Genomic DNA, 12,988 nt, shown 5'->3' on the forward strand with positions numbered 1-12,988 from the left:
CAGGCTGGCTGGGGAACTCTGGGAATTGAAATCCGCCAGGCTTAAAGTTGCCAAGGTTGGAGACCCCTGGTATAGGTGCATGAGGGTTAAGGTATTTTGAAAGGGGGAAATATATATATAGCCCATTATGGTCGCTCAGATTTTCTTCCTACATCCCGACTTAATATTCTTCTATTTTGCATTACAAGGAGCAAAGTTTAAGATCGGTCAAGAATTGATCTAAGCCAGGGGTGTCCAAACTTGGGAACTTTAAGACTTGTGGACTTCCACTCCCAGAATTCCCCAACCAGCCATGGCTGGCTGGGGAATTCTGGGAGTTGAAGTCCACAAGTCTTAAAGTTCCCAAGTTTGGACACCCCTGATCTAAGCTTTCAATGACTGTAAAATTGATAGAAGTATTTGGAATATAGGGCATGCTAGCTGGGGAATTCTGGGAGTTGAAGTCCACGCATCTTAAAATAGTCAACGTTAAGAAACAATGATCTAAGTGTTTCTAGAAATCCCATTTAATTAATTAATTAATTAATTAATTAATTAATAGCAGGCCAAGTTTAACAGGTGGATCCTCACATTTCCAGTTTTGAAAAGATTCGACTGACACATCCTGAATTGCCCTCCCCCTCCCCCCCACCAGAAGCATCTTTGCCCAAATTCAGGGATCAGACCTCCAGCTCCGCCACCAGCTCCGAAACCGGCTCCACCCAGTCCAGGGACTCCGTATCCTCCTCCAATGCCTGTGGGTTTTTTTTTTTCAAAGAAAATCTCCATCAGAAACAAACCATATATCTAGTTGAAATGCAATATGGAATATTTGTCTTTTGGCCTGATTGCTCTTAAATCTAACCAGGAAAGGTCTTGAAGAGAATCGATGCTATTTTTTGTGTGTAAAAAGAGATAGTGAATTTAAGCTACATTAAAAATTGCCAAACACTCAGTTTCAATCTTGGTGAATTAATCCAGAACTGAACGTACATCGTTTAGTATTAATATGAGTTGAAGAAGCCACTAGAAGCTACAGTACTAATATTATAAAAGGCAGAAATTTTCCTGACCCTTCAGATGATTTGGATTTAATTTCCCCATGTATCTCTTCCAGCAGAGAAAAAGGCAAAGACATGGGAATGTTGTAGTCCAATATATCAGAGTTCCAGGTTAGGCTTTCTGGGGTCAGGACAGGTAGTTCACGACTTACAACAATTGATTAGTGACCATTAAAAGTTACAACAGCACTGAAAAAAGTGACTTATGACCATTTTTCACACTTATGGCCTTTGCAGCATCCCCATGATCATATGATCAAAATTCAGATGCTTGGCAACTGGCTCTTGTTTATGACCGTTGCTGGGTCCCAAGGTCATGTGATCATCTTTTGTGACCTTCTGACAAGCGAAGTCAATGGGGAAGCCAGGTTCACTTAACAACTGGGTTACTAGCTTATCAATGGCAGCGATTCCCTTAAAAACTGTGGCAAGAAAGATTGTAAAATGAGACAAAACTCACTTAAAAATGTCTCCCTTAACAACAGAAGTTTGGGGCTCAATTGTGGTCGTATGTCAATATAACATTAGAAGCTAATGCTGTGAAATGATTGTTATCAAAACCTTATACCCCGTTTCCCCGAAAATAAGCCCACCCCAGATAATAAGCCCAATCGGGCTTTTGAGCGCATGCGCTAAAATAAGCCCTCCCCGAAAATATTGCAACACAGCCGCAGCCATGAGGTGACCACACTCGCTGCCTCCTGCACCTCAAAAATGATACGACCTCCACGAAAACAAGGCCTAGTGCTTATTTCGGGTGTCAAAAGAAAATAAGACCGTCTTATTTTTGGGGAAACACGGTAGAAATCCTGAACGAGCTAGTTTTGAACATCCTAAGACCCAGCCTGTAGCATGTCTTAAGAGAAGCCTCTTTTGGCCTTGGCTAATCCTAATTTAGATAGCAGAGTCCTGGGCCGATTGTTCTAAGAGGACCTATGGCAAGGGTGTCAAACTTGTATCGTCACATGACATATCAGGACTTTTCTCCCCTTTGCTAAACCAGGCATGGACTTGGCCAGCCCGTGACGAAACCAGCCTGTGGGCCGTGAATTTAACAGCCCCGACCTATGGGACTTATTTGGTGATTCATTCTAGGTGATCTGAGAAGAGCTACAGGGCAGTCTAAGAAACGACAGGTAACTTAATGGTACAAAACAGAAATGTTGGAAATCACAATGGGAGCTGATTAAGTCAAGGCCAGGGAGGTGATCAATACTCAAGATGAGCATTTGAGAACCAAAGCAGGACATTTGACCCCGTCTCTAGTCTGGGAATCTGTTCCTCCAATTAAGGAGCAGATTTCCAGGACAGAGTTTGATGTGGCTTGGGGAATAACACTGGGCCATGAAGATTAGCTGGTGAACAGCTAGCTGGGCCTAGAGAGGATTCTTCAAGTTCATAGCAACATAACCTGCGTGTTACATGACAGAGCCTAACTGCTTTCCTTCATCACACCCTGCCAAACATCACGGGGTTGCATTTTTTCCACATATCAAATCAACTCTGCATATTCTGAAGTGTGAAAAAAGGAAACAGGGTCAGGAAGGCCCAGCATCTACAGCTAAAGACTGAGCCATAAGGTCAACTCCAGAAATTCCATATTTTAGACAACCATCTTACCTGCCACGCCAGTTCCACCCAATCCAGTACCTGGGACACCTGTCAAAGACAGGGAATAAGTCTCAATGGTGATATCCATGGCAATTCTTTTCTCTCCTGCAGGCTGCAGGCTTCCCAGATGGCAGCTGCATCCACTTTCCCATGTTTTTTTTCACTCAAGGAGGTGTTTTGTCTGGAGCTTTCTTTCCATAATGCAGGGGTGTCCAAACTTGGCAACTTTAAGACTTGTGGACTTCAACTCCCAGAATTCCCCAGCCAGCAGAGCTGGCTGGGGAATTCTGGGAGTTGAAGTCCACAAGTCTTAAAGTTGTCAAGTTTGGACACCCCTGCCCTAATGCATTTTTTCTTAACCTTGGCAACTTTAAGCTGTGTGGACGTCAACTCCCAGAATTCTCTGAGAGCCTTGGCCAGGGAATTCTGGGAGTTGAAGTCCATACGGCTTAAAGTTGCCAGGATGAGAAACTCTGCCCCAATGATTGTTCTGAGCCAGTACAAGAAATTGGAGAGCAACCATTTGGGAAAGCAACGCCTTTGGCCTTTTGGGTCATGAGAATTGCCTCCAGATACATAAGAAAAAAAGAGCTGTGCAAGAACAGAAGGGGTTCCCTGGTGTGGCTTCCATTTGCTCCAGTGGGGCCTGAGGCAGGAGAGCCTCCTGCTAGAATATATCCAGGTGGATAATGTGCCATTTTGGATCAGCCCTATGCAGAAATTGCATAAGCCAAAAGTGACTTTAATTTAGCTCTGAGTCAGGAGTCCCCAACCTTTCGGACCTCAGCGACCACTAAATTCATAATTTTAAATGCCGCAGACCACTAATATGATCTGCCTAATGGCTGGCTGGGTAGGCGTGGCTCGGTGGTCATGTGACTGGATGGGCGTGGCCAACTTGATGTCACTCATGTCAAGGGGGGCCTCGCCAGCCTCGACTCGTCCCTCCCCTCCCAGCCACTCCTCCCCTGCCTGCCTGGGCTCCTTAGGGACCCAATAGGAAGCAGTTGTTGGAGCTAAGCAGCCACCACGAGAAAGAGTTGGCAAAACAGCTCAGTTCAAATTGGATATGACTGAGAAGGAGGCACAGCAGAAGCACCTCACTGAGGACTATAAGCATAGGCTTTCCAAGCAGAAGGAAGACCTGCAGGAGTGCAAGGCCAGGTACTGGTGCCTGGAGGCTCAGCAGGCTGAGATGGTCAGCCAGTTCCAGGCCATGATGCAGTCCCACTGGAATAAGGCCCTCCGGCTCTTCTCCACTAGTGGCACTTCCCTGTAGCCTTTGCCCAAAGCCCCGCATCAGGAGGCTGAAGCAGACCCCAAGTCAGAATTTCTGCCCCCCTCTGCCCCGCACAAAGAAACTCCAAAGGATGAGACTCTCTACAGCAGTGGTTCTCAACCTTCCCAATGCCGCGACCCTTTAATACAGTTCCTCATGTTGTGGTGACCCCCAACCATTGGTGTCTCTGTTCCTAAGACCATAGAAAATATGTGTTTTTTGATGGTCTTAGGGACCCCTGTGAAAGGGTCGTTCGACCCCCAAAGGGGTCCCAACACACAGGTTGAGAACCAGTGCTCTACAGCAACATTCATTGCACGTATCCGGCCCAGGGGCCATAGTTTGAGGACTCCTGATTTAGTGCAATATAAAAAATGCAAATAATTTTTCTGCGGACCACCAAAATTTTCTCACGGACCACCAGTTGGTGACTGCTGCTCTTAGTAACAGCAAAAAATCATTTATTTTGCATCACCCTTTCATCCATTTGTGCTCCTTGGCCTTCTGAAACAAAGTTAAATGTGCCACTTATTCCCAAATGGTTGTTTCTCCCATTCTGACTTGATTTTCTTTTCTTTTGCACTCTCCCTCTCCCTCTCATTCTCTCTCTTTTTCACTCGTTCATTTTCTCTTCCTTTCATAGACATATTGGTCTATATCTATTTCGAGGAGTTAGCATGATGAGTTACAAGCATTTTTTTTTTCATTCTGCAGAGATACCGTATTTAGGTGGTTTGACTCCTCCTTGTCCTCCAATTAGGGGAATGCCTGTGAGAGAAGAGGAAATAATTCCCATCAGAACCCCATTGCCAGGGCTAGTTTTTGCCTGTTAAAATGAAAAATTGGAAGCAGGGCTGATTCTCTAGGAAATTACTCCTGTCTCAGGAGAATCTGAGGATTACAGGTAGTTTTTGATTTACGACCATTTTTAAACAGCGATTCAAAGTTGCAACGGTCTAGGAAAAAGTGACCTACAACACATTCTCAAAGTTATGACTTTCACACTAGCCCTGCATTCACATAATTACAACTTGGGTAGGTGGCAACTGAGTCTAATTTACGATGGTTGAAGTGTCTTGCAATCGCAACATCCTGCTGTGAACTTTTCAACCAGTTTCTGGCAAGCAAAGTCAAGGTGGTGCAGTGGTGCAGTGGTTAGAATGCAGTACTGCAGGCTACTTCTGCTGATCACCTGCTGCCAGCAGTTTGGCAGATCGAATCTCACCAGGCTCAAGGTTGACTCAGCCTTCCATCCTTCCAAGGTGGGTAAAATGAGGACCCAGATTGTTGGGGGCAACAGGCTGACTCTGTAAAACCGCTTAGAGAGAGCTGTAATGCACTGTGAAGCAGTGTATAAGTCTAAGTGCTATTGCTATTGGGGAAGCCAGATTTGCTTAATGACCGCGGCCCTTGTCATTCACTTAACCACCATGGTAAAAATGGTCATAAATTTAGGTTTGGTCACATGATGACTCACTTAATAACTGCATCACTTAGTCACCGAAATTCCAATCCCAATTGGGGTCAGAGCCGTGATGACACAGTGGTTAGAATGCAGTATTGCAGGCTAATTCTGCCAACTGCCAGCAGTTTGATTCTGACCGGCACAAGGTTGATTCAGCCTTCCATCCTTTCAGGGTTGGTAAAATGAGGACCCAGATTGTTGGGGGCAACATGCTGATTCTCTAAACCTCTTAGAGAGGGTGGTAAAGCACTCTGAAGTGGTATATAAGTCAAGATGCTATTGCTATAAATTGAGGACAACCTGTACTCAGTGAAGCACAGACCTGCACCAGGAACTCTGCCCCCAGGTATACGGCCATCTCCAGGTACGACGCCACCTCCAGGCACAACACCACCTCCAGGGATGACGCCACCTCCAGGCACAACACCACCTCCAGGCACGACGCCACCTCCAGGAAGGACACCACCTCCAGGAAGGACACCACCTCCGGGACGGAGACCTGTTGTACCACGTAGAATAAGTTTGATTTTTTTTTTTATTGAGGTGCAGATAGTGTTAAATAAGAAGAAAAGAAAAAAAAAGACAAGATCAAATGTTTCCCATTCTGTCCTTTCACCTCCACTGTTAGGTTGATGGTTTTACATAGGTGTTCTACTCCTGTTAAATCCCAGTTTAATAAGGAGATTTAAAAAAATATATCTAAAATGGCGGCATATCTTCTTTTCTCTTGCTTTAAATTTCTTTCTGCCTTATCCCTCTTTGTAACTGATTCATACATGGATACTGATACTGTGTTAAAAAGCTGTGCTTTTTATGCAATCATATTTCTGAAAGTTTCCTTTGCCTCATCATTCTGACTCAGGCAGGCTGTCACTTGACACGGTCGTTATCAGTGGGTTTGGAGCAGGGATGGGATTCTACAGGTAGCTTCAACAATCAGCTGTTTTCCTTCCCAAACAACAATCGGGAAGGTGAGTATTCTCTGAACTGTGCATGCGTGCGCAGCGAACTGGTTGTTAAACTAATAAGATCCCACCCCTGGTTTGGTGTTTATACAAACCAGGTTTTCCCACCTCTTCCTCCGCCAATGAAATAATGACCAATGAGAAACTCTCTGAGTCATGTGATACAGCCACCCCAACTGTAAGGTATTCAAGGGTAAGATATATAAAGGAGTGACTCCATACAAAAATTAAAATTAAGTTTTAATTTCAATAAGATAACAAATTAATGACCATTGCAATTAATAATGTTCCCTGCCGGTCATTTCCAAAAGCAATGATTCAGTTGCAAATTTTAGGTGATTCTGGGAACCCCATTCAAAACTTTCAGAAGTTACATGCAGCCATATGGTGGCCTTAAGGTGTGCACTTTCCCTATATAGGACATCAAAATAAAATCCCAATTTCTGCCCTTGCCCAACTCAGAAATGGCACTGTGGAATAGGGGAACCCATAATTGATCTTGGCAATTTGGCATTTACCTTGAAAAGGCCCAGCGCCTTTTGTTAAATGGGCTACAAAGAGAGAAAATTATATTTCCCAAGGAAAACTATCTTAGGTAAAAATAGATGCAGACCAAACTCACCATATTTCGCTGCTTTAGCAGCTGCTTTCGCTGCTGCAGCTGCCCCTAGGAGAAAGAAGAACAGAAGAATTAAACAATCAGAATGGAAGCAAAGTTCAGATCTCCAATATCTCATTAAAGTAGCGTTTCTCAATTTGGCAACTTTAAGATGTGTGGACTTCAACTCCCAGAATTCCCCAGCCAGCATCCAGGTGGATGGACTCATTTACAGGGGTGTTGAGTGAGCTGTCAGAAGATCTGGAAGAACCACATCTGTGTGGTTGCTAGTGGTTGCTAACAGTTGACACCAACCTGACGGCACACAATCGATCAAAGCTGGCAGGGAATAGCTGCAGAAGGCAGCATCTGGAAGTAACTTATGGAACCTGCACCATGGCTTTAGGGCATGCAAAATGATATTATTTTCCTCCCAAGTGGTAAAAACAGTAGGAAGCATGTAAAAACACAATGAACAGAAGCATCAGAGAACTTTTAGCACATTCATTTGGGACAGATCTGGCACTATAATTCTGTTCCATTTTAAATGGACTGGTAGCTATGTTTTTGTCTTGTCTTTTGTTTTGTTTTGTCATGATTTAGTTTGGTTTGATTTTGCTTTGTTTTGCTTTGGAGTTCATTTGGTTAGGTTTTGGATTGTTTTGGATTTGACAGGCAGATAGAACAGAACAGAAAAACAGAGTTGGAAGGAACCTTGGAGGTCTTCTAAGCAGGTCCAACTCCCTGCTTAGGTAGGAAACTCTACACCACTTCAGAAATATGTTTATCCAACATCTTAAAAACTTCCAGTGTTGGGGCATTCACAACTTCTGGAGGCAAGCTGTTCCACTGATTAATTGTTCTGTCAGGAAATTTCTCCTCTGTTCTAAGTTGCTTCTCTCCTTGATTCATTTCCACCCATTTCTTCTTATTCTACCTTCAGGCGCTGTGGAGAATAGCTTGACCCCCTCTTCTTTGTGGTAGACCCTGAGATATTGGAACACTGCTACCATGTCTCCCCTAGTCCTTCTTTTCATTAGACTAGACATACCCACTTCCTGCAACCCTTCTTCATATGTTTTAGCCTCCAGTCCTGTAATCATCTTTGTTGCTCTTCTCTTTCTAGAGTCTCCACATCTTTTTTTACATCGTGGCAACCAAAACTGAATGCAGTATTCCAAGTGTGGCCTTATCAAGGAATTATAAAGTGGTATTAACACTTCACGTGATCTGTCTACCCATCTTTGAAACATTACTGAACATGTGTTTACTAACAACACTGAAAAAGGTTGAAAACTGTATACGAGCTATATTTCTTTGTCATGGTTTTCATTGATGGATCCCTGATTATTATTTGTAATAAACCAGTGTTTCTAATTTTCCACAACTCTTAAAAGAAGTGGACTTCAAACTACCTTAGATTGCTGGCTGGGAACTTCTGGGAGTTGAAGCCCATTCATTTTAAAATTGCTGAGATGGACTGCTATAAACAATCCCTCCCTTTCCTGGATTTCCTGCAGCAGTATTTGAAAAATCAAAAGGCAATAAAGAATTACGCCACTTTGACTTGCAATACAGCTTGCTAAATATCTAAAAAGGATTTGCATTTCAGCATTTCTGAACAGGAAAATCGAAACAATCTTGGAGGGATGCCTCAGTTGTGGAACTCTTCACTTTTGAAGATTTTCTTGACCCTCTTCTACTAGGTTTGAGGAAAGTAGGTAAATGTTTACTATCACTGGGAGTATTTGTGTTTCTGGGGAACTCGTTTTGTTCCTTGCCATTGTTAATTACATTTGTAAGGGCATTTCAGTGATTCAGCTTACTTGCCTTGTATTCTGAACTGATTGGAAATTCTATTGTGTTCCCAAAGAAATACTAATTTGTCTGGGAATAATAAAATAAATATGGGACGTGGAGGCTCAGTGGCTAAGACGCTGAGCTTGTCGATCAGAAAAGTCAGCAGTTTGGCGGTTTGAATCCCTAGCGCTGTGTAACAGAGTGAGCTCCCGTTACTTGACCCAGCTTCGACCAACCTAGCAGTTTGAAAACATGTAAAAATGCAAGTAGAAAAAATAGGAACCACCTTTGGTGGGAAAGTAACAGCAATCCTTGAGCCTTCAGCGCTTAGTCATGCTGGCCACATGACCACGGGACGTCTTCGGACAGTGCTGGCTCTTCAGCTTTGAAACGGAGATGAGCACCACCCCCTAGAGTTGGGAACGACTAGCACATATCTGCGAGGGGAACCTTTCACTTTTTAAAGTGTTGGCATATGCATTCCTTACCTCCAGCTCCTGGGATTCCTCCAATGCCAGGCACAAGTCCACCACCAGCACCAGGGACCAAGCCACCACCACCACCAGGAACCAGACCTCCAACACCACCAGCGCCAGGAACTAGGCCTCCAACACCACCAGCGCCAGGTACTAGGCCTCCACCAGCACCAGGAACTAGGCCGCCAACCCCTGCTCCAGGCACAAGTCCTCTTCCTCCAGCAGCTCCTGCTGGGGCAAAGCAAATGTTGTAAGAAAGAGACACTTTTCTCTTCCGTTGTGTAAGAGTTGAAGTTCTCCAAGGGTGATACTCAGTTCAAAACGTGAAGCCTGCGTGTTTGTATTTTCTTCTATACCACCAACTTTTTTCACCATGCTTGTAGGTGGCTATTTGAATTTTTATTACAATGGCTTTTTTTTCTTTGCAAAATGAGGCTGCTCAATGATGCAACATTTTTCTGCAATTGTTTGTGTGTGTCCCCCCCCCCCCCCCCAGAACTGTGCGGCTAAATGATACAGTGATATTCTCACAGGCAATTGCAGGTCTGTGTATTGGTGTTTTGCCCTTCTGCTATCATCCCATCTTATGCAATTTCTCCAGCTGCAAAGGCAAGCCATATCAAAGGTTGGGCATGTGAGCTGAACCCCAAGCAATGCTTATGATCCTTACATATCAACCTATTATCTGCCACATAGACCAATCGTGCTGTATTCCTGGATATTCTATGGGGCAGGCATAAAGCTTTTCATTTATAGCAGAAGAAAGCAGGTGGAGTGATGAAGGTTTTGGGCTAGGACTGGGGAGATCCAGTTTCAAGTCCACCAACAACTATGGGTGATTTTGTTCCAGAGACTCAGACTAACCCTCTTCGGGGTTGTTATTATGGCAATAAAATAAAGGGAGTTCCCAATGTAGCTTCCTTGAGCAATTGGAAGAAAGGGGGATAAAAACCATAACATAACATGTTAACATAAAATAATAATAACAACCATCAACTTATTTTGCTGGTTTCATCATTCAGTTTTTGTCCCACGGTAAATAGCCAACTTTTGAGAAAGGTCTGGTGAATGTAGCTGCACTTCTATAGCTGTATTCACACACACACACACACAATTTTTAAAGCCTGTGGTTCTGCAAGATATGCTGAGCCACCAACGATCAATTATTAAATGATGATTAAAGGGAACTGAAGCCATGGATGGTGAGAGACAAAAAAATAAAAACCAGAAGCCCCTTTTCTCACTCACACCATTTATTAGCAAGTACAAGCTTTTGTAAGCTGCATCGGAGGCTCTGTGCCTCTGATAAACTGCACCGCCATTCACAAAAGTTGTGCCTGTTAATAAACTTATCCAGAAAAGGTGCTACCAGTTTCATCCTGATATTTTTCTCCCCACATAAACTAACCCTCATGCAACGTGTATAACAGGAGATGAGAGAGGGATCTGGGACAGAGCCAGAGGTGGGTTCCTACCAGTGACGTGCGGTGAGGTTTATGGCTGGTGAGGCTGGTGACGTCATCAGGAAGGTGGGGAATGGGACCACGTGTGCTGGAGGCTGAGGCTGTCTCAGCCTGCAGCACACGTGATCCCATTCCCCGCCTTCCTGAGCGTGCTCCGCCGGCTCGCGCTCTGCAGTCCTCGAAAGGGACTGGGGAACGACGAGAACCTTCCTGCCTCTGCTGGACTTCGCGTGCTCCTCGCGACTGCAATAGACGTCCAGAAGTGGTGGGGGCTGTTGGGCTGGAAGCCCAAACCCCATTAGCCACAAAAGCCACTTCTGGACATCTATTGCAGCTCCCGGGTGTGGCCGGACGGATGTAGCCAGAGCGATGCCGAGGCAGTCCGGCGGACGAGCGACCAAGGATCAGGCTGCCTGATCCTCCATCGCTCGCTCTTTCGTCCGCCCGGACTGCCTCGGCGTCGCTCTGGCTACATCCATCCGGCCGCACCCAGGAGCTGCAGAGGCAGAAATGTTGTTGGTGCTCCCAGATGACAAAGCCACGAAAGCGACTGGGGAACGATGAGAACCTTCCTGCCTCTGCTGGACTTCGCGTGCTCCTCGCGACTGCAATATACGTCCAAAAGCGGCTTTTGTGGCTTCCAGCCCAACAGCCCCCACCACTTCTGGACATCTATTGCAGTCGCGAGGAGCGCGCAAAGTATAGCGGAGGCAGGAAGGTTATTGGCGCTTCCGAGAACCCTCCTGCCTCCGCCGGTTGCCCAGCTGGCACCGCCCCGCGCGCGCACCTCCTCCTCCCTCCTCTTCCTCTTCACTCCCCAAAAGCTCTTCTCCTTACCAGAACTTAGCGGGAGCCATGTAAATGGGATGGGAGGAAATATATATTATTATTATATATTATTATTTCATGAAGAGAGGTGAGGGTCTGCCTCCCCTGCCTCCCCTGACTGCAGGTCCCTGGTTCCTACTGGTTTGGACCGGTTCGGCCAAATAGGTAGTAACTCGGCCGCCCACGCCCCCAAACCGGTTTGATTGGCAGCGCCATAGGCGCCACCATCTTATTTTTTGCTTCTGTGCATGCGCAGGAGCAATTATTTTACTACTGCGCATGTGAACATAGCGTGCATGCAAATTGTCCGCCCAAAGCGTATCTCTGAACAAACCAGCAGTAAAAGAAGCCGGAACCCACCCCTCGCACAGAGCTCTCTTCAGATGCTATGTTGTCTCCAAAGGACACAATCTCCTTACAACAGCGCCCCCCAACCTTTGGACCACCAGGGACCCGTTCCATGGGGAGAGGCTTTTCACACAGATAGGAGGGGGCGTGGTTTTGCATGCTGCCTGCATCCCATGGATGGGGCTTTGCTTGTTTGTGTGGCCCGGGTTCTGGCATGCCACAGCCCAGTGCTGGTCCACGGACCGGGGGTTGGGGACCCCAGCCTTAGAGCACACAGCTGAATGGTCCCTTAACCCCAGTATGTCTAACTTGGTGAACAGATTTTCCTCTTAAATGAGGAATGGACCAAGGTCCAGAAAGATGGACTCTTTCATTTCTCCTTGTGTATAGTGCTCCATTTGCTGTTTACTAATACTGTGCAGAATCCAAATATAAAAGTAAAAAAAGGACTTTTGGGAGCATGCAAGTAGCATAATGAGCCACAGTGGCACAGTGGTTAGAGTGCAGTACTGCAGGCTACTCCTGCTGACTGCCGGCTGACTGCAATTTGGCAGTTCCAATCTCACCAGGCTCACGGTTGACTCATCCTTCCATCCTTCCGAGGTGGGGAAAATGAGGACCTAGATTGTTGGGGGCCATAGGCTGACTCTGTAAACTGCTTAGAGAGTGCTGTAAAGCGGTATATAAGTCTAGGTGCTAGTGCTATTGCTATCTGCCCGCAACTCTGCAAAGTTTGTGTGATGCCCTCTGTAGCTGCAGCAGGACTCTAAGGAAGGACACCTTTGGTTTAAGGAGATGCAGACAAATGCTATAAACATGCTCCTGTGCTTCCTAACATGTCTTGTTGCCTTCAAATCTGAAATGCTGCCAAGCCCTAGTAGAAACTGTTAGTTGTCCATATTTACAATGCTGTTCTAAATTGTTGCCTGTGCTGGATTGAAGCAACCTTACCATATTTTGCTGCCTTGGCAGCTGCTTTTAGAGCGGCCGCAGAACCTCCTGGAACTGCAAATACAAGAAAAATAAAGATGAGGTCTTTGGATCATCAACACCTATTTTGCATAGGTCCCCAGTTCATGGCAGGGTTAGGAATCCCCCCAATGGTAGCCTAACTT

At 45.5% G+C, this 12,988-nt stretch overlaps 1 protein-coding gene across 6 annotated transcripts in view; it reads right to left on the reverse strand.

Moving 5' to 3' along the window:
* Nucleotides 1-12,988, reverse strand: part of ELN (elastin) — a 121,797-nt gene that overhangs the window by 7,328 nt on the left and 101,481 nt on the right. For 4 of the 6 annotated variants that reach the window (XM_081942412.1, XM_081942411.1, XM_081942410.1 and 1 more), the window contains exons 22-28: nucleotides 12,825-12,878; nucleotides 9,247-9,462; nucleotides 6,983-7,027; nucleotides 5,718-5,894; nucleotides 4,651-4,698; nucleotides 2,661-2,699; nucleotides 654-734 (exon numbers count right to left, since the gene is read on the reverse strand). In XM_081942412.1, the coding sequence (XP_081798538.1) occupies nucleotides 654-734; nucleotides 2,661-2,699; nucleotides 4,651-4,698; nucleotides 5,718-5,894; nucleotides 6,983-7,027; nucleotides 9,247-9,462; nucleotides 12,825-12,878 (660 nt within the window). The remainder of the gene's footprint in view (nucleotides 1-653; nucleotides 735-2,660; nucleotides 2,700-4,650; nucleotides 4,699-5,717; nucleotides 5,895-6,982; nucleotides 7,028-9,246; nucleotides 9,463-12,824; nucleotides 12,879-12,988) is intronic. The other 2 variants (XM_081942413.1, XM_081942409.1) reach the window with 1 other exon arrangement.

The sequence above is a fragment of the Natrix helvetica genome (genome assembly GCF_964273705.1).
Source record: "Natrix helvetica genome assembly, chromosome: 2".
NCBI lineage: Eukaryota > Metazoa > Chordata > Lepidosauria > Squamata > Natricidae > Natrix > Natrix helvetica.